Source organism: Urocitellus parryii, chromosome 6 (assembly GCF_045843805.1).
Source record: "Urocitellus parryii isolate mUroPar1 chromosome 6, mUroPar1.hap1, whole genome shotgun sequence".
NCBI classification, from domain to species: domain Eukaryota; kingdom Metazoa; phylum Chordata; class Mammalia; order Rodentia; family Sciuridae; genus Urocitellus; species Urocitellus parryii.
Window position 1 is genome coordinate 44,355,335 of NC_135536.1, and position 22,539 is coordinate 44,377,873.

The following is a 22,539-nucleotide window of genomic DNA, read 5'->3' on the forward strand; positions in this document are numbered from 1 at the left end:
TCCCCCCGCACATGCGGATACACACACACACACACATTTTTGGAGTTGTTGATTCTGTTGTTTTTTCTGCTTTGTATTTTGTTTATCTCCATTCTGATTTATACTCCTTCATTTTGCTAGCTTAGTGTTTATCTTGCTCTCTTTTTTTAGTTCCTTAAAATTAATTGTAAAGTCAAGTTTTTGCTAGTCTGTATTGTGGTGCTGGGGATTGAACACAGGGCAGTGTACATGCCAAGCACACAATCTACTGAGCTACATCTCCAGCCTGAGATGTTTTTAATGTCAATGTTCACAGCTACAGAGTTTCTGTCTGAACACTGCTATTGCCTCATTCCATAGGTTTTTCTTTTTATTCATCTCAAGGGTATTTTATTTTTTCCTCTTGGCTTTCATTTGAATAGTATTTATTGTGTGACTATTTTAAAAATGCTTGATAAGGGCCTTTGTTGAATAGCTGCTTTCCTTTTGAAATATATTTACATGGTACTGCAGCTTTTGTTTAGTAGTATAGTCTTCTAAAAATTAAGGGTGGCTTAAAAAGTGTTTTCTAATTTCATTTGTAATCTCTTTGATCTGTAGGCTCTTTTAGACAGTGTTAATTTCCACGTTTGTGGATTTTTTTGTTACTTATTTATAATTTCATTTCTTTGTGATCAAAGAACATACTCTGTATTATTTCAGTCCTTTTAAGTTTATTTAGACTTGATTTGTGACTTAACGTGTCCTTTGTCCTAAGAATGTTTCCTGTATACTTGAAGAGAATGCATATTGTACGGTTGCTGGTTGCATTTTTCTGTTTGTTCTAGTCTGATTTTTGTGTTATACAAGTGTTCCATTTCTTTGGTGATCTTTGACACCAGGTTTTTTTTTTTTTTTTTTTAATTCATTACTGCAGTGTACTATTAAGTTGAACTTCGGTTAATTTTTGCTTCACATAATACAGAACACTCACTAGCTATGCATGTTTATAATTAATATCTTCTTGGATTCCTTCTGTTAAGGTATAATGTCATTCTGTGTCAGTTTTTGTCTTAAAGTCTACTTTTTGTGATACTAGGATAGCCATCCCAGTTGTCATTTTGTTGTTATTTGCATGGAATATATTTCCCATTCATTCACTGTGTCATATTTTGGTATGTTGTACAGGCTGGCTGGCTTCAAACACTGGCCTAAGCAGTCCTCCTGCCTCAGCCTCCCAGGTACGAAGGACTACAGGCACATGCCATTACTCCAAGCCTTTCGAACTTTTATATCCAACATATTGATGTCTTTGATTCTATACCAAATATCTTGTAGACTGAAAATATGAATCATTTTTCTATTTTGTCCATTGTACCAATCTCATCTTAGTAAAGACAGTTTAGTTTCTTAATCATAACCTTGGGGATTAGAATTAATATTTTAACTTTATAATGATTGTTTAATTATAATTAAACTCATTTTAGTTACAAAAGTGTACAGAACTCCTGTTCCTTTGTAGCTCTCTTTGGCCCCTTAATGTTATTTTCACAAGTTATATCTTTATACGTTGTGTACTTGTTAACACACATTTGTAATTGTCATTTTTTACATTTGCCATTCAAATCATATCACAACAAAGAGAGAGTTATAAATCAAAAATAAAATAATATTACTGGCTTGTGTGTTTATCTTTCTTTACCTCCTTAGTTTTTAATTTATTTATTTATTTTTATTTTATTTTATTGTATAAGATTGAAATTACTGCTACTCCATTTCAGTTTAGGGCATTCCTTTCCACTAGTGATGAACTCTCAGTTTTTTTTCTCTGAAAATGTATTAATTTCTCTATCATTTTTGAAGTTTTTCCAAGTAGTAGAAGAATTTTTGATAGGTATTTTTAGTTTTAGCATCTTAAGTATATCCTTCCATTGCCTTCTGACCTCTATTGTTTCCAGAAATAGACTCGTAATATTACTCAAGAATACTTGTATGACAGCCTTTTCTCTCCCGTATCTTCATTCTTTTCTCTTTTTGCTTCTTAGATGTATTATCTCACAATTAACCAATCTTTAATTCTTTCTTCTGCCGGCTCAAATATGCTGTTGAATCTCTGTAGTGACTTTTTCATTTCATTTATTGTACTTTTTAGCTCCAAAATTTCTTTTTGGGGACTTTTAATTTTTTTTTAATAATTTGTAAATTTATTGATGTTCTCTATTCATTGAATCATTGTTCTCTGGGTTTCCTTTAGTCCTTTGTGAATTTTTTAAAACAATTAATTTAAATTATTTGTCCAGTAAGTGTAATGGTTGGGCTTCCAAATGGACATTTTATTAATTTCTTCTTTTTCCTTGCAATGGAAAATACTTTGCATGCCTCCTAACTTTTGGTAAAAATAAGTTGTTTTGAACCTTATAATATGGCAACTCTGGAAATCAGATTTTCCCCTTCACTGTTTTATTATTTATTTATTTATTTATTTGCTGTTTGTTGGTTGTTTGCTTGTTCAGCAGCTTCTCAAAATTCCTGTTGTAAAGTCTGAATTCTTTGTTATTTGTTGCCACTGAAGTCTGTGTTCCATTAGTTTAATGTTTTGATAGTTTCTTTAAATGCCTGGAGCCAAAAAAATGAAAATACTTTCTAAGTCTTGTGGTTGAAACAAAGGCAAGTCCTTTTACTCTTGAGGCCACCAGACACGTTAAAATTCACAGCCAAAGTTCTTTCTGAATAAGATCCTTCTTGTTCCCTCTGGCACTTAACAGCCTACGCTCTACTCATAGTTGTTACTGTTCTGGGGTATGGAAGATGATAAATGGGTAATTTTAAAACTTCATTCTTCACCAAGACTTCCTCTGATTGTTGGGTTATTTTAACTAAATTCTAGAGTTCTGCAAAAGATAATTATGAATCTTTTGGCCACTCACAAATCATTTTTGTGAAAGGACTGGGCTTAGGAATTTCCTTTACCACTTCTGATGGTGCTACCCCCCAAGAACGTATTAGTCTATTAGTATATGAATTATTGACACATCTTGTTTTTACTCCATCTATTGTATTTCAACCTGAAATAGGCAGTGAAACCCTAGTTTTATATCTGTAAGCAACTCAAATAGAACTATTTTAAATCTTCAGTTATCTCTAATACTGTAGAGTACATATGAGCTTAGTTAATGACCTTTCCAAGTGAATTTTTACAGTGATATTTGGTTAAAGGTAATATAAATTTTCAAATTTTTTATGTTTAATTTTGGTATATTGGGATAGATTGTTGATCCCCTTATTGATTAGCTGTCCAGGATAGAAACTTGGGGTGATTTAAGTCCAAGTAAAACTTGAGTAGTTCATATCTAAATAATTTGGTATTTTTTTGTTTTTTCAAACCACTTAGTTTTATAAGTGTGTAGAAAGCAAGATTTTAACATGGAGATTAAATGCCTTATACTATTTATTTAACAAATACTGCTAATTATTTATCACAATGTAAGAAATTCTTCAAGTTGACATTATTGGTATTTGGGGCCATTTAATTCTGTGTCATTTGAGCTTGTCTTGTGCCTTCTGGGATGTTTAGCAACATCCCTGGCCTCTACCTACTAGATGATAGTATCTCCCTCCTCCAATTTTGACAACCAAAAATATCTCTAGGCATCACCAAGTATTTCCTGAGGTATGATATGTCACGCAGCTGAAAACCACTGCTCTGTGAATGAACCAGAGGACTCTGAAAAGGATACTGCTGTTCCTTTTAATACTTTACTGCTGAGTAGAAGAATGTTCTATTATAATACAATCCAGAAAGTTCTAAGTAGTAAAGGGTTGTAAATAAAGTGCTATCAGAATGTAAGGAAGAAAAAATAGCTTCTAGTTGGCATTAGGAAACATGTCAATGAGGTGGATGTGTTAACTGGGTTCTGAAGACTTGGAATAGTAAGAATTAACTTCATAATAGAATTTATTCACAAAGGCAAGACATTTTTATCTAGAGAATAAAGTTATAGGTTGTTTGGGGGTAGTACTTAGGTTATGTAAATGAAAGAGTAGAAGGAAAACAATGTGTTGGAACTAGACCTTAAAAGAGCTAGGCATTAAGTCAATAGGCATTGGGGAAATTATATGTTCTTAAAAGAAAATATTTCCTGTATGGTATTAGAATGCCTGAAACAGAAAGATATAAAAATATTAGCCATTTTTTTCTTGTTCTTTTTCTTTTAATTATTAGAGATATAATCAGTAGGAGATAACATGAGACATTTGTAAGAAATTGGCTTAAGTGATTGTGCAATGCTGGTTAGGTAAGTCCAAAATCAGAAGATGAGTGGTCAGGAAATGCAGGCTGGAAACTCTTAAGCAAGAACTAATACTCTTATCCATAGCTGAAGTTCTTCCTCAAGGAAATCTTAGTTCTGTTTTTAATGCTTTTTAATTGATTAAGTCAGTCTTACCCATATTATTGGTGATGATCTCAACTGATTTTTAATGTTGATCACAATAAAAGACCTTCATATCCAAATCTAATTAATGTTTAATCAACTAACTGCATATTATACCTAGAAAAGATGACACACAATACTGGCCATTATTCTATCTATAATTAGCTAAGTATATTAAAAATAAGCATATTTTTATTTCTTTTTTTTACGGGGATGGTGCCAGGGATTGAACCTAGGGCCTTGTGCATGCAAGGCAAGCACTTTACCAACTGAGCCATATCACCAGCCCAATTTTTATTTCTTTTATGAATGAATCAATGAACTGCCCAGTTTGAAACTAATAAAATTGTTTAAATTTCTAGCAGTTCTCACATAAGAACTAAGTATAAAGCTGAGTAACATTTTTTTGTAACTTACTTTCTCTAATTTTGTGCTCATAGAAAAGTTGTAATGCTAACATAAGAAGTTCCCATATATTTTTATTTTGTTCCATTGCTTCTCTTCTGTATACACATATGTTGACAGTTAAGTTTAAGGCATCAGGGCCTTTATTCTAATGTGTAAGTATTTTTTCCTGGATAGCCTTGAGCAAAACCATAGTAATGTATATGTATTTGCATACTTTAGATCTGTATCTCTTATCTATATTAAAAACTGAGTTTATGCTGATATCTCCAATTTTGATACAACACCACAAAGTACATTTTAATTCTCACTTTCCTTTTTATATTTGTACTTTTGGCCATTGACAAATGCTAGATTATTTGTTGTTCCACCCATTCCTGAAGTCTTTTCATTTTTCTTAGTCTTATTTCTTCCTGTTACTTAGAGTGGTAATCTGTACTGATTAATCTTCGAGTTCTTTCCTTTTTATATTTGTACTTTTGGCCATTGACAAATGCTAGATTATTTGTTGTTCCACCCATTCCTGAAGTCTTTTCATTTTTCTTAGTCTTATTTCTTCCTGTTACTTAGAGTGGTAATCTGTACTGATTAATCTTCGAGTTCATTTATTCTTTTCATTGTCATTTCTCTCCTGCTATTTATTAAGCCCATTCAGTGAGTTTTTTTTCTGTTAATATCTTTGTTCTAAGCTTGCCATTTAGTTCTTCTTTGTATTTTTTGTTTCGTTACTGAAACTTTTTTTTTCATGTTTCCAGTGTGTTCATAATTCCTCATTCAAGTATTTTTATAATGCTTACCCTAAAATCCATGTCAGATAATAATAGAATAATAGAGATTTTCCTTGGGTTTGGGTATGATAAGTAATTTTTGTATTATTATTATTATTATATTCTGGCCATTTTGGATATTGTGGGACTTTGGATCTTATTTAAATCTTGTGTTTTAGCAGAACTAGCAGGCGAGGAGGCCTCCCTGCCAGGTGTTGTTGAAAATTTCCAAGTCCCCACTTTGCATCCATTGATTAGTACCACATTTGGGAAGATAGGGTATCTCTGACCTCTGGGTATTAGTAGAAGTTTAGGCTCTCCATTCATCCTCTACTGACACTGAGGGAAGATAAAGAACTCCTTGTTATGAATGATCAAGGGTGAAAGTCTGTAGTCTTCCCAGTAGGCCTCCCCACTGATTGATAAGGGTAAAGAGAATCATTTCATGCTGTTTGGCTTGAGTATGGAACCATTAATGTCAAAAATATATTTGTCTTGCTATCCTGTACCTTTCCAGATCTAAAAAGAGAACAAGCTTTTCTTGTTGGTGGCCTTTTGTTCTATTATTGTTGTTTAGTTTGGGATAGGATGTTTGTTGTTGGTACTCATTGGTGTTTCTGGGCTATTGGCCTCTCTGTTGCCCTGTCCAAGGCTTATAAGAGGCATAAAAAAAATGCATCCAGGTGCAGTGGCACACATATGTAATCTCAGCAGCTTGGGAGGCTGAGGCAGAAGGATCATGAGTTCCAAACCAGCCTCAGAAAAAGTGAGGTGCTAAGTAACTCAGTGAGACCCTGTCTCTAAATAAAATATAAAAAAGGGCTGGGGATGTGGCTCAGTGATTGAGTGCCCCTTTGGCCACCCTGCCAAAAGAAAAGAAAATGTAGAAACTTCCTGTAAGTTCTGATCATAAGTCACTCCACCTTTGCTCCACTATAAGAAGGTTATTTTTTGTTTGTTTGTTTTTGGTACTGAAGATTGAACCCAGAGGAACTTTATCACTGAACTTTATCTCCATTCTTTTTTTTAAATTTGAGACCTGGTCTCTAAGTTGCTTAGGGCCTTTCTAAGTTTCTGAGGCTGGCTTTGAATTTGCGATCCTTCTGCCTCAGCCACCGGAGTTGTTGGGATTATGTGTGTGCCTCTGCACCCAGCAAGAATCCTTTTTTTTTTTTTTTAACATACTCTTTTCAGGGTTTTAAGCTGCAATTACTGGGAAGAATAGAGAAAAGTTTTTTGTCTACTGATTTTGTTCAGAAATGGACGTATTGAATGATTTCGAATAGAAATCAGTTCATTAAAACCTTAAAATGCAGTGGGGATGTGGCTCAAGTGGTAGCACACTTACCTGGCATGAGTGTGGCCAGGGTTCAATCCTCAGCACCACATACAAACAAAGATGTTGTGTCTGCTGAAAAACTAAAAAATAAATATTAAAAAATTCTCTCTCTCTCTGTCAAAAAAGAAAAACTTAAAATGCTCAAAATATTTTATTTTTTTTTGAAGTTGTTTTTTTTTTTGTGCTCGCTTCGGCAGCACATATACTTTTTTTTTTTTTATTAGTTGTCAATGGACCTTTATTTGTTTACATGTGGTGCTGAGAATCAAATGCAATGCCTCACACATGCTGTGCAACTGCTGAGCCCCAGCCCCAAATATTTTATTCTTAAAAATATTTTATCATTATGTTTTGGTAAGTCACTAAGTACATAAGATTAAGTATATTCTTATGTGTTTCTGAAAACATGTATATTTCTTTATACTTTTAGGGTTATGTACTGAAGGACTGTACCGTGTTAGTGGTAACAAAACTGATCAAGACAACATTCAAAAGCAGTTTGATCAAGGTAGGAAGATAATTGTGTACAATAAAATTATTGTTTATTGTTTTCCTTATTGGCATTTCATGGTGGGAAGATTTTTTTATTTGAAAACTTCTTAAGGAAATGAATATTTAGAGAAGGGAGTTTCAAAGCGGGATTAGAAGTATTAAATAGAATAGATGCTATAATAAAGGTACAGGAGAGCAGGCAAAAGTCTGTTTTTTACACTAGCAAGAAAATTATTATTTTAGAACCTTTTGTTATTAAAGTACTGACTAGTAGGGAATCAGGCAGTTGGAGATAAAAAAAAACTTTTAAAATACATTTGAAGGAGAAGAAAGATTGGAAACAATAAGCAGTAAGTAGAAAATTCAGTAGTAGATCAAGAAAATTCAGTAGTAGATCAAGAAAATACAGTATTTATATACATATAAAGAGCTATAAGAAAGGAGGTACTGAAAAAGAAGGCCCTCAGTATTGAAATAGTCTGTTATAGGGCCAATGGAATAAAGAAGTAGAATTTATAGGTTTTGTTCTGGTAATAATGTGAGACTATGTCATATTCTAAGACTACAGAAAATAGTTCAAAATAAATTTGGGTGGGCAAGATTGATATTTTATAGCGAAGCTACTCTGTTTCTTTCAATATTTCATATTCTTTCCATATTTTATATTCTTAATTCAGTAAGCTATCACAAATAAGAGTGTATGACTGAACTTTATAAATCCATCACCAGAATTGGAAAAGCAACAAGTTGACTTATGATAGATTAGCATCTTTATATCAGAGATAATCCAATGTAAATGTTGTTGGAGGGGGGTGTCCTTGATATTTACCATTAAGAATAAAAATAAAGCTAAATACCCTTCATCTTCATAAGTAAATTTGTGTGTATGTATGTATGTATATATATATATATATATATAATCTAAATGAAAGCCAAAAGTACTAGGGGGACCATGAGTGAATATTTTTAATAGTATTAGATTAGGGAAGTTCCTAAACTTCATGTAAAAACTAGAAAGAATGAACCAAAGTAATATAATATAGACTGAACTACTTAAAATATAAAAATTCTGTATGAGAATATAGATAAAACATAAAGTTGGTCACAGTGGAAAATGCCTGTAATTCCAACTCCTCAGGGTCTGCTGAGGCAGGAGGACTGCATGCACGTTGGAGACCAGCCTTGGCAACTTAAGGAGACCCTGTCTCAAAATAATGAATAAATAGGGATGCTTCTTAATGGTAGAGAACCACTCTTTAATCCCCAGCACCACAAGCAAAATAAAAAATGTAAAACCCGAAGACAAAGTATAATCTTAATGATGGTGTTGGAATACCAATGCTAGGTGAAGCAATTTGTATCAGAAGAAAGTCACCAGTAAATACTTGAATATATGCTTAGCTTCTATCAATGACAAAAGAAAAAAATTATTGAAAGTTTATATTATCAGAGTGGAAGACTGTTTGATATAGTGTGGGCAATCAAGTATCAAGTGCACTATTGATTGTGGGTGCCTTTTAAGGGAAAATTGTGAATATCTATTAAAAAGCAGATAGCTTTACTAGAGAAATTCTACATTTAGCAGCTGATGTTACAGAAGCTTTTGTACAAACATACCAGGGCATTTGTTGCAGCATTTTTTGTAATTAAAAAGAAAAATGGTAGGGTACAAGCAGTGATGGTACATGTCTATAATCCCCAGTGTTTAATCAGAAGAATAGCCAGTTTGAGGCCAGCCTGGGCAACTATAGGTTGGGATATAGCTCAGAGCATTTGGTCTAGTATGTGTGAGACACTAGGTTCAATCCCTGGTACTTTTTTTTTAAAAAAAAAAAAGGAATGGGGGAACCACTGGTGTGTCTGTAAGTGTAGAATACTTAATAGCCATGTAAAATAATTTGTTTGTTAAAATTGCAAGATATCAGTTGTTGAGTGGCATGTATGTGTACAAAAAATCCATGATTTGCCAAAGATTATTATATATATTATTCCATTTAAAAAAATATTATGGAGAACCTGTTTAGACTTCATAATATCAAATTGGTAAAATTTCATTTCTAATAATGAAGGCAGGCTAGTAGTTAATACCAAGGCTCTTAGATTTAATTTCATGGTTTTGTTTTCTAGTCTTACCACTTACTATCTTTGTGCTCTATTAAAGTTAATCTTTCTAAATTTCGGTTTCCTCATCTCTAGTGTAGGTGTCAAGAGTGAGCATGAAAATAATGTGTGTGAGGAATTTTCTGTGTGTTCATTGGGTAGCTATTATTACCCAATGAATGTAGCCTAAGGAAGTAAGTTTTTATACATGAAAGTATTTAGTAGAGCATCTTTTAATATTTTTAAATAAAATAAAATGCTCAGTAATAAAAATATCACGAAAGTTGATCAATGTGGGGAATATTTTGTAGACATTAAAGTTGTTTATGTAGAGCAAAATGTTAACAGTTGGAGATTCTAAGTTAAGAGATTCTGGGTTAAGGATATGTTTGATTTCTTAGAACTATTCAAAAACTTATGCAGATGAAATTATATGACAATTAAATGTTACCCAGAGAAAACAAAATGTTTTAAAAAGTTGCATGAAATTTTAATAACCTTTAGTAATGTTTTAAAAATGAAATCAAATATAAAATGGACAGATGTTTAGGCTGTTGTTTGTTTGTTTGTTTGTTCTTAATGAGCAGAAAAGAGCTGAAAGGGAACATGGCTAAAAGCATAAGCAATTATTGTTTCTAGGTGATGGGGGTAATTATTTTCTTTTTTGCTGTTTTATATTTTCTCATTTTAAAAACTTGTTACATAATTAACCTTACAAAACAACAAGTTAAAAAATTCAAATTATAATTTATTTACATAATTCCTCTAAGGATTAGTAAAGTTCTTCAATATAATAAACCTAGCAGCATGTTTTATTGTTAACAGAAAGTGCTTCTTGCTTGGTTCTCTTCCCTTATCTATACAGTTTTTCGGTCTCTAAAGAAAAGTGGCTAATAAGAAGTTTTAATATCTTCTGATCTAAAAGTATCTTTTTAGCTTATTCTATAATCAGTTAAAATTTTAATTTTTGTTTTATAGATCATAATATCAATCTAGTCTCAATGGAAGTAACAGTAAATGCTGTAGCTGGAGCTCTTAAAGCTTTTTTTGCAGATCTTCCAGATCCTTTAATTCCATATTCTCTTCATCCAGAGCTATTGGAAGCAGCAAGTAAGTATAAATTTCTACCTACACACACACACACACACACACACACACACACACACACACACATCCTTTTGGGAGAAAGTTACTGATGTCAGTTTTCAGGTATTGATTGCTAAATATTAAAAAATCAAGTCATACACTCAAATATATAGCTATAAAAATTCATCTTACTAGAACTCTGTTTCTTAAAGATGTTTTCCTCTAAACTGAAATAAAATCGGGATCCCCAGGGGTGGCCCCCAAGAATATTCAGTTTTAGTTAGCCTCCCAAATGACTTAAATGCTATTGTGATTTATATTTTTAATTCAAACTCCAGAAGCACTATAACAATATTAAATACTTCAAATGAATGGATATGTAATGTACTTCAGTAAAATCTTAACCTGTGTAGAGTCTACACACATTTAAACATTTTTTTAAATGAAGGAAATTAACTTTGGCTTCATATATTAAGTTTTTGGAAAAGGTAAGGCAGAAACATGAGATACTTAATTCCTACTTTGATATCAATCATTCAGATGTTTCCAGTAAGCAGATACTCTCTTATCTGGAAAATGAGGCATCATTTTGGGCATCAAGTAACCTACTGCTTGATTTACATTAACAACTAAATTTGTCTTTATATTTCTTTTTAACATTTTCTTTTTATTAGTAGTTTTCAAGTTCTTTTACTACTTCATTATAGTTTTGATTATATTAAAACTTTTTTTAAGGAATTAAAAAACCATTTTGGTATATTCTCAAAAAATACAGTTGCCCTATACATGATCACATGTGTAGCTTGTAAACTAAGAAAGGGGTTCAGCTGATAGCTTAAATCTTCTTATTTCTTGACCATAACTTTCCTACTTAAGGACATTTTCAAGAGCTGGATCAGAGGTAAAATGTGACACATGAGAATTTGTTAGTATTTGTTAGATATGATGATATAGCATGCACAATGGCCTCCAAAATAAAAGAACAGGAAAGCAATCTATCTCTCAGTTTTCATAGGACCACATTTCAGTTACCCTATTTTATAATTTACATATTTTTTGAAGAGTAATTATCTTAAAATGCTTATACTGCCTATAAATGACAATTTTTAATAAGTAGATTATGAGTAAGTGTGTATAGACAACTATGACCTGGGGGCCATTTTCAGAATATTACAGCAAAAGAAAAAGAAAATCTTACTACATGTTAAAGTTATGCATAATTCAAATTTCAAAAGTTTATTGGAAGATAGCCAACATTCATTTGTTATATCATTTATTACTGCTTTTGTGCTTCTCCTGCAACTTTGAATAGTTGTACCCACAAAGCCTGAAATATTTACTTACTATCTGTAGCATTAATTTTAAGAGGCCAGAAGATTTATAAGGAATTTTAAATCAGTATCTAATTATATAAATTGCCTGGGTAAATTGCTAATATACCATTTCCTATATTATCAGTGCTGAGTCACTTTGATCTTTGATGAATAGCTTGACTTATAAGAAGGCTATTGCAGTATAGATAATGTCAGTCGAATTAATTTCTTAATTTAGATAGTTTAGCAGATTCTTAATTACTTTTTGTTGTTGTTTACTTATCCTAATATGTTTCAAACACATTCTTAATTGTTTTTTTAAGTATGTGGGTTTCACACAAAATTTTTACTGCCCTTACAGAAATCCCAGAAAAAGCAGAACGTCTTCATGCCTTGAAAGAAATTGTTAAGAAATTTCATCCTGTAAACTATGATGTATTCAGATATGTAATAACACATCTAAACAGGTATTTTTGCTTTGTTTTTGCAAATAAAATTCACTATCTATTTAAAAAATGTAAACTTTATAAATTAGATAATTGTAAATTTCATTAAAGGAATGCAAACTAAACATGATTGGTTTTTCTATAATGGTTGTCTAATTTATATTTTCCTATTTATCTCTAAAACTGTATGGTTATTTTTGTACATGAAATAATAACATAAAAACCAAGTATGATCAGTATATTTTCTTTTTATCCTGCTTATTTTGTAGTTTGGATAAATTATGATTTTATTTGTAAAATGACCCTCATATAATTAATCAAATCATCCTATTTGGATTTGGAAAAATTGAGGCTTAAAGAAGGAAATTGTATTCCCCAAATCATATAACTAATAAGTGACACATTTTATGCCCAGAATCTAATTCTTAAGTGGTTTGATTTGCTTCTTCTACTGTACTATATTGGTGTTTTATATCTTTCTTATTTTAAATATTCCATACGGTGGTTCTTTTCTTTTGTACTGGGGATTGAACCCAGGGGCCCTTAACCACTGAGCTACATCCTTAGCCCTTTTTGTTATTTTTTTTAAATTTTGAGGCAGGGACAGGGTCTTACTAAGTTGCTTAGGGCCTCACTAAGCTGCTGAAGCTGGCTTTGAACTTGAGATCCTCCTGATCTGCTGTGATTACAGGCATGTACCACTGCACCCACCCACACAGTGAAATTTTATCACAAATTATCCTGTTACTTGAAATGCCGGGCACTAATCCTTACATTTCTCTGCCTAAATATTAACATTTATCATAGCTTCAAGCTTTTGCTTTTTTTCTGAAAAGATGATATTCTCAAAAAGCATTCATTAACTAAAAGATAATAATGTGTTAATAGTTAAAAGCTTAATCTGTAGAATCAAATGGACATCAGTGTGAAATATATCTGGTTCTGTGACCTTGGGGGAAATTACTTTTTCTTGCTAAGTCTTGATTTTCTCAACTGTAAAGTGAGAAAAATAACATTTCACAAAGTTCTGAGGACTGAATGGGATTGTTAGTTTTTATACTAATAGCTGTGTTTACTCTTCATGGTGTTTTCTACTGGTATTTTTATTAACTGCAGGGCTAGGAGTGTAGGTCAATGGGAGAGCATTTGCCTAGCATGGGTGAAGCCCTGGGTTTGATCTTTAGCACTGCAATTAGTCAGTAACTGCAGAGTTTGGTTTTTTTTTTTAAACTAAATAATATCAAGGTCTATACAAAGTGTATTTTACTCTGTACTTCTTAAAAGAAGTTTAAAGTTTATTATTGCTATCAATGTGTAGTACCAAATTATATTAACATTTCTTATAACCCTCTCCACAAGTCTCTCATACCAACATACATATTATTGTAGTATTACTTAGCAGTTTCCTGTTTTGAAGAGTACAGTACTGTAAGGAGAGATTGGCAGAATGATAACAGTGTAAATGGATACTGTAGCAGACTTTACCTAGCTAACATGAAGTATAGGAGTATTTTATGAATATATACTATTTTACTGAAATGAAAATACAACTTCAATTAAAAGATTAGAGAATGCTGGGTACAGAGATGGATGAATGCATCAAATGTAATTACTATACTCCTGTAATCCTGGCAGCTCAGAAGCCTGAGGCAGGAGGATCGCAAGTTTCAGGTCAGCCTGAGCAACTTAACAAGACCCTGTATCTTAAGTACCATATTGAGTTTAGCTGATTTTTTTCTTCTTTTAAGAAAAGAAATAAAAAGGCCTCTCTTCCTTTATAAAAGAAGCATTGCATGAATGCATTCTCTCTTAACTTGAATGATAATGTAGTTCCACCAGAGAGTAGAACAGAGAAATAGCACAAAATCAGACTTAGATTTTTAAAATGAATGTTCAACTAGACTATAATTGGATAAGGCCTTCTTTGTACCAGGTACTGTCAAAGTGCTAGGGACATTGGTGAACAAAATAAAATAGCTATATATTTCATGGAGCTTACATTCTAGTAAAGGAGAAAATTAATGGGTAGGAGATGATTGAAAAGTTACAAAAATTAATCTTCGGAATTATTGTTTGGCTATATTCTCTTTGACTCTGCACATCCACTAAGTGTCAGATGAGATTTTTCTATTTTTTTTTCCCATTTGCTTTCCTTTGCCACTACTTTAATTAACATTTCTTACATAGGGACTTATAGCATAGTTATAGTTGAGCTCTTTCTCTGCCATCTTTCCTTACTAATTTTTCCTTTCTCCCAATGCCAGAAAGATCTTTCTAAAACATCTTTCTGTAAAGACCCCTTATGATTAAATAGCATTTTTATTTTCTTAGGAGCAAATCTAAACCTTGTAACACTAGGTGGTTCTAACTTCTTCAGTTGCATCACCCTTTCTTTTCCCAGATAGGTAATCTAAGCTCTGCTGTATTTTAACTAATAGCAATTAGTTAAATTGATATAAAAGTATCAATTTGTATCTAGTTTATCATTACATCTTGACATGGCTGCCTCTCTTGTTCCTAAAAAGTGGTACCTAAAATAGCAAATCTAGCACTTTCCTATTACATAAAAATACCATGTTATTTTTATAACCCTCTCCATAAATCTATCATACCAACATACATAGTATTGTAGTATACTTAGCAGTTTCCTGTTTTGAAGAGTACAGTACTGTAAGGAGAGGGTTATGTTAGATCTACCATCTTTTAACAAAAGGTTGATTTTAAGCCTCTTCTAACAAATACTAATGAGTTTTACCATGGGGGGAGGGATATATATAATCTATAGTATATATATAATTTGACCACATATTTTATCTCAGATGAACAACTTTTGTTTTGGGGTTTCTTTTGGTTTAGATCTTAGGAATTTTTTATTTTCATATTTAAGATTTTCCTCCTGTCCTACATGCTTCTGGACTCTTATGTATGAATTAGGAAAGTTAGATTAACTCCAAAGATCTTTCCCAGTTGAATAATTTTGAGTTCTAGCCCAAGATTTGCCTCTTAAATTTTTTGCTTATTAAAGATAATAGAAGTGCTTGCCTCCAAATTTGAAGGACTATATGCCATTGACTTAATATTGTATATGATCATTTGTAAATTATTATTAAATCACATATGAAATTTAAGGTAGAATGTGTCATGAACTGAATGTTGTCTTTCAGATGATGTTTCTAACAATATACTAAAGGATTTAAAAGATTGCTTTATGAAGCTAGGTATAGTGGCGCACACCTCCCTCATTCCAGCCACTCAGAAGTCTGAGGCAAGAGGATTATAAATTTGAGGCCAGCCTCAGCAACTTAATGAGGCCCTGTCTCAAAAAAACAATTTTTTTTAAAAGGGCTAGGGATATAACTCAGTGATATCCTCAGCACTCCAGAGTTCAATCCTCAGTGCCCCTCCACCCTCCAACTTTTCCCCAAGAAAGGTTGTTTTATGGAGTGCAAAAAAAATAAGTGTTTTGAAAGTTCAAAATATTCTTGGTTGGGTTATATTAAAAAAAAATTTCTAAAACTAGTTGAAAGAGATGGCATATCCTGGTTATTTTTTAATCTCATAATAGTTTAAGAATGTGTGGGGTTTTGTTTGTTTTTAATCTCATAATTGTCTTATGAATTTAGGGTTTCCCAACATATGTACACAAATTAAGAAGGCTTCCAAGGCACAACTTTTTAAAAAGACTGTCTGACATTCTCACAATATGGATTTTTATTTTCATTTCCTTTTTCAAAATGTAGTTGAATAAGAAGAAAGATACATAAATTCAATGTTAGGATAAAAGGTAACACTAATATGAGATAGTTTCTAGCTCTAGGATTCTGTAATTGTCATGAGTTCTGATTTCTGTTTTTTCCTTTCATAATTTCAGGGTTAGTCAGCAAAATAAAATCAACCTAATGACAGCAGACAACTTATCCATCTGTTTTTGGCCAACCCTGATGAGACCTGATTTTGAAAATCGAGAGTTTCTGTCTACCACTAAGATCCATCAATCTGTTGTTGAAACATTCATTCAACAGTGTCAGTTTTTCTTTTACAATGGAGAAATTGTAGATACTGGGAACACTGTGGCTCCTCCACCACCTTCAAATCCAGGACAGTTGGTTGAATCAATGGTACCCCTTCAGTTACCACCACCATTGCAACCTCAGCTGATACAACCACAATTACAGACGGATCCTCTTGGTATTATATAAATAAAAAGTGATTGCAGACAGCGTGAAATTTGAAAAAAAGCAAATCTACACATGCATGTTTCAGGGTTCAGTAGAATATGTTTCGTACAGATAATTCACATTCAAAATGATGAGACATTTTCTCTCTGAACTGTATGGTATTCCTCATTCACTTACATTACAAATCTAAGACCATGTGGTAAGCATGACTGGAGAGGTTTAATTTTTATAAACAAAAATAGCTATAAAATACAAAGCTACTGCTGCATGCAACCTTATTGCAATCAGTATATCATTCCTGTGGCAATTTCTGTCACATTATATTGTGAATAAAATTTTTCTATAGAAATTAATTGATTTAAAAACTCACATATATGAAACATATAATGCTTTTCAGCCTGCTTTATGGCTGGTTTTGTTATTTGATGTGCTAATTTGGACAACTTAATTTACATTCTAGCAGTCTGCATAGATAACTAAAAGCCCAGTTAAGTATTTCTTAATTTCAGGCTACTTAATGCCATGCTTGGGATGTTGTTTAAAAGAAAGAAAAATTATACAGCATATTTCACATTTCTACACCTTCATCATTAATTCTGAGTAAACCTGTGGATGATTTGATGAGGGATAAATGAACCTATTTCTTTTATGAACATACCAACATACCAAGGACATGATTGTGGCTAAAGTGAGTTGATAATGTTGTGCAAAGGATAGTTGTCACCAACTCATTTCTTTATGGTCCATAATGAAATAAACATTTTGTATACGGTTAATTCTGTAAACAGATGCATGTTCAAAAGATCTATGATGGTCTTGTAATCTTAATCTAATATATTTTAGATATTTTAATTTTTCCCTCTTGGGGAATACATTTAGTATAGTGTAGAGAAATACTTCATGACATTTTCATATAAGGTTATATAACTTTTCATAAACATGAAATTTGTTGTAGAAAATTCTTTAAACCAAACATTTTAATCTAGGACTTCAATTTAATCTGTTCCTTGAATCTATTTTTATGTGGCCCTTAGAAACATATCCAAAAAATCCATTGCTAATATAGCAATAAAAATACTTTGGGTACTGACAGACTCCTTGGAGTGTGTGTATATAAAATTACAAACTTGTATTCATATTCTTTTCTGTGATGTGTTGTACTAAAATCCAAAATGGCTTTTACACCATTTTTTAAACCAATTTTTTCCTTTCATGTTGGTACCAGAGTTGCTATAAATCACTGCTGCTTTTGGGGTTAAATATTTTGTTAGTGAAGATACAACCAGAGCACTAAATTATGGAAAAAAAAATTGGAATAGATGGCACAGGTAAATTTTGTTAGGCTTTATTCACAATTCTTTAATTATCAAACCATGCCATTTTTTTTCTGAAAAAAGGAAATGGTTTGTATTTCATTGCTACATCATATTTTATGTAGTAAAGAATAAATTTTTTTGGTCAGTGTTGTAATCTTCATCCATACTGCAATTTTAAGGTTATCTTACATGTATGATAGTAAATAGATGATTTTGAGATTCAAGGCTCCTAAGAGTTTGATTTGCTCCATTTTTTCTAAAATATTCTTTCCTAACTGTTATGTCCTAGGCATTGTACTTCCAATTTTAACTTCAGAACCAAGATGTTGACATGAACCAGGCTGCTGTTGAAGTACATGTATATTATAAATTATCTTATTTGTGTTATACTCTTACATGTTATTATCTTTTCTAAGAAAACAAAGTCCCTATTATTCCTATTGCAAAGCACACAGGAATTAAGAAAGTACAGTAATTTTTAAAAAAAAAATCCGGTAAATGTAGTATTCTTAACTTGTTCTATATTACTTATACCTATTGTCTATATAGCTTTAATTTATAGCTGTCAGTTTAACATTGGCATGTCTGGCAAAGAAAATTAAACTTTAAGAGTTTTATAAACTGTTTCTAGGTTGCTAAAGAATTTATTTTTCTACTATATATGGTATAGACAAAGCATCAAACTATGTACAGGAAAAAAGCCTGACTATTTCTATTGGAAGTAGGCTGAAAAGAATTTTCAGAACTGTTCGTGTCTGGTCCATTCTGTCATAACTTTGCTATTGTAATATGTGAATCCCAGTTTATTTAAGCTATTCTCTTTTATACTGTGTTATTTAACATTCATCTGCATTTAGTATCATTTTTGTTATTAAAATTAGCATTTACCATTTTTCATATGAACTCCCTTACACCTTTCCCAAATCTTATCTCTACTTTTCTATGCATTTCTATTGTTGATTTGACTCACTTTATAGTGAGTCATTTTAAATATTCTACATTTGGTTCAATCAACCAGTAGGTTACAGTTTTTGAAAATTAAAGTACGGTTTAAAGCTCAGTCTGTTACACTGAATTGATTGTGTTTGTTTTTGCCAAGGGTTTAGATATGTTTTTAAATATTAGCAGAATAATTCTAAAGACAAAATAACAAATTAACCTTTCTTCTGGTAAGTTACTAGAAGATTTCACTGTTTAGGGACGTATCATATATGAGATTTCTTAAAGGATTTAAAGAATAGTAGATAGTCTCATTATTATGGGTAAATATTAAGGCATTATATTTTAAAATATGAAATAAAATTCCATCTACACATGTTGCCATTGTTTCATTTAAAGTTCAATGCTTAACAGTTACTACAATATTGGATTTAACAGTATCTAGATTAGCAATATAAAGAAGCATAGTGGTACTCTATTTCAAACTTTCAGTAGATTTTTTAGAAGTCAGGTACTATTCACAGATACTTATTAGAATATACAAATAATTTTAGAACAAAATTCCAGACACACAACATATTTCTGTTTGAAATGGTATTTAGTAGTACTTTTTTCCCCCTTAACATTTACAATGTAAATACTGTAGGTAACAGCAATCTAACTTAGCCAAAAAGCAGCTTTTATTTTCCATACCAAATGTAAATAATGTAGACCTTTTTTTTTTTTTTTTTTTTGTTGTTTGTTTGTTTGTTTTGAGGTACTGGAATCTAATTTCTAATATCTCTTAGATAAAAAGGGATTGATTGGAATAAGAACTTAGGCCTTAGCTTCCATGGTGAATTTTAGTTTTTTATACAGTAATAATTGTGATGCTATTTGTCAACTGGATATAAATATATATATAATTTTAAAAAGTCAAAGTGGTTTGTTTCTTTGTTTATAATTAATGTAATTTTGTGCTTCACCCAGAGGATGCTGCAGTAAATTAAGTATCAGTGAAGCTTCTGATGTACAAAGAGTGCTATAAATAAAACATTAAGAAGCTGTGTAATTCTAAGTTATAGTTGCCTCTATTTTTACCATTTTGTTGGTAAAAATCAACTAATTTTTTCAAGTAAAATATGAAAAATAAATTGACATTAATATGAAATTTTTATTAGGAAGATGTATTACTGCACTTCCCCTGTATCATAAAAGGAGATCTAAAATTCATGTATACAGATGAAAATTGGATTTTAAAAATAGTCAGGGAAATGAGATTATGTATAGATTTCTAAAATTCAAATGTTACCTGAATTTTGAGCTGTGGTTAGACTTTCTTGAGCCACTGGAAATATTTTGAAGTGTATCCTAGTTATGGCAGAGATGTTAAAATTAAAGGATAACAATATTTTTGTTTTCGTGGTTTGGAAATATTAAGCCAAACCTTAATAGTGTATAATGTCAGATTCTATGGATCTGGTGAGGTCTGTTTGACTTGAATCTTTGTATTTATCTTGAATTTAATTGTTTTAGTTAAGCAGTTTAATTCTTAGGCTGCATAACTTCTTTCTTGTTTCAGTACATTTGGGACATGTTTAGTTTTTTATTGTATTTAAATTCTTGAAATTCTTAGCCTTTTAGGTGATTATATCTGAAAATAAAATTTGCTAAGTTTGAATAAGGGAAGAAGCTACTCTTTAAAATCATTTTCTTATGGTAGCATTGTTTTATACTTGAAAAGATTATAAGCATTAATACCTCATATTCCAACATCTTGTCATTTGATATGATCCAAGTACTTACTAGTCTTTATAAAGTAGTTCAAGTCTAACTAGTGAACTTTGAGAATCTTCACCATTCAGTTGAACCTCATCATTATTCTACATGCATGATTCAGTTCACTTACATATAAACATGCTATTTTTATTTTTGTCAGGAGGAAGAAGATAGGAAGAGCAATGACATCTAATATTGTTCACAACTTAATTAAAAGTTATAAGGTTAGTGTTCTGTGGAAATTTTGAAGGCAGTGGGGTTGATTTGAAAAGCCAGTCAATAGTCAATAAAACATTTTATTAATAAATATATTACCCTTAAAATTAATATAATCCTGACAGTTATGGTTTGACATATTTACCTGTAATTAGGAGTATTAAGACCTGCAATATATGCACTTTGTAAGTAGCTGTTTAAGAATTTTTACTTGAAATATTTTTACTTGATTTATTCCCACAGTGTAGACTTTCTGTTTTGATTTTATTCTCTCAACTGGAAAGTTATTTTGAGCAATTTAATAATGGTCCTTCAGTCCTGATAGTTTGCCAGATATTTAGTTTAAATTTTCAGTTTTAACTTTTTTCAAACTTATTTCTATATTGTTTTATATCAGTATGAATGATGTAGGTTTAGCAATTGACCTTTTGTTTATTACTTCACTATTCACCCAAATTAGTTTTAATTGTGTCTGTATTCTTCATTAGATAATTTTTTCTTGTGTCCTTGAATTGTGAATGTTTTGTCCTGTTTAGTGTTTTCCACGTTCTTGCTGTAAGTTCTGAAAATATTTTACCAACTTTCCATGTGTGGCTCTTAGTTTCCTTTTACTCCAGATTCTTGGTATTCTATTTTATTTGTTTTATTTTCCTCGATTCATGTGTTTAAAGAAGCAGAATTATTATAATATTTAATTCCATATAATAAGTGAAATCAGAAATAAGCACAGTCATACGTATAGAACTCAGTTTTAAGTGTATAGATGAGGTGATTTTTTTTATTTATTAGTGCATTATAGTTACACATAGTAGTTGTTCATTTTAAACAAAATCATCCATTCATGGAATTTGCTTTATTCCATTTCAGTCCCTGGTTCTACTACATTTCCCAATTCTCCCTCCCTCCCTCTATTTTTCCTCTGCTCTTCATCCTTTCACTTGTTTGTTTTTTGTTGGTGTTTTATCAATCTACATAAAGGGTGAATTCATTGTGGTATACTTACACATGCACATAATATGATTTTGTTGAATTCATTCTGTATTTTCTCCCCTCACCCATCTCTCCTTCCTCTCTCTTCTCTCAGTCTCCTTCACTAATCATTCGTATATCTTTATGATATCTGATCCCACCCTACTCTCATTTTGCTCTAGCTTTCCACATAAGTGAAAATATTGAACCCTTGATTTTCTGATTCTTTTTTCACTTAGCATGGTTTTTCTAGTTTCATCTGTTTACCAGCAAATGCCCTAATTCCATTCTTTTTTATGGCTAAGTAAAACTCTATTTTGTATATATACTTCATTTTTTAATCCATTCATTTATTGATGGTCACCTGGGCTGGTGTCATAATTTGGCTGTTTTGAATTGTGCTGCTATAAACATTGTGGCTATATCTCTGTAGCATGCTGATTTTAATTCTTTTGGATAAATACCAAGGAGTGGAATAAGCTGGGTCTGTCTGATTTCCATTTGCAGTTTTTTGAGGACTCTTCACACTGCTTTCCAGAGTAATTACACTAATTTGGAATTCCCCCAACAATGTATATGTGTGATTTCCCCCCCCCCCCACATTCTTGCCAGTTTTTATTATTTGCATTGATAATTCTTTTCTGACTAGAGTGAGATGAAACAGTGTAGTTTTGATCTGCATTTAGATGTTAAACATTTTTTCATGTATTTGGCCATTTGTGTTTCTTTTGAGAAGAGTCTATTTAGTTATTTTGCCCATTTATTGATTGGGTTATTTGTTTTTTGGGTGGTAACCTTTTTGAGTTCTTATGGACATTAATCCC

The 22,539-nt window shown here is 31.5% G+C and overlaps 1 protein-coding gene across 4 annotated transcripts in view; it reads left to right on the top strand.

Annotated features, from left to right (window-relative positions):
* The window catches only part of Arhgap5 (Rho GTPase activating protein 5), a 72,484-nt gene extending 52,026 nt beyond the window's left edge, over positions 1–20,458 (top strand). For all 4 annotated transcript variants that reach the window (XM_026413687.2, XM_026413681.2, XM_026413672.2 and 1 more), the window contains exons 4-7: positions 7,333–7,410; positions 10,473–10,604; positions 12,255–12,360; positions 16,211–20,458. In XM_026413687.2, coding sequence (XP_026269472.1) covers positions 7,333–7,410; positions 10,473–10,604; positions 12,255–12,360; positions 16,211–16,538 — 644 coding nt within the window. In that variant the 3' untranslated portion in view covers positions 16,539–20,458. The remainder of the gene's footprint in view (positions 1–7,332; positions 7,411–10,472; positions 10,605–12,254; positions 12,361–16,210) is intronic.
* Positions 20,459–22,539: the final 2,081 nt, after the last annotated feature.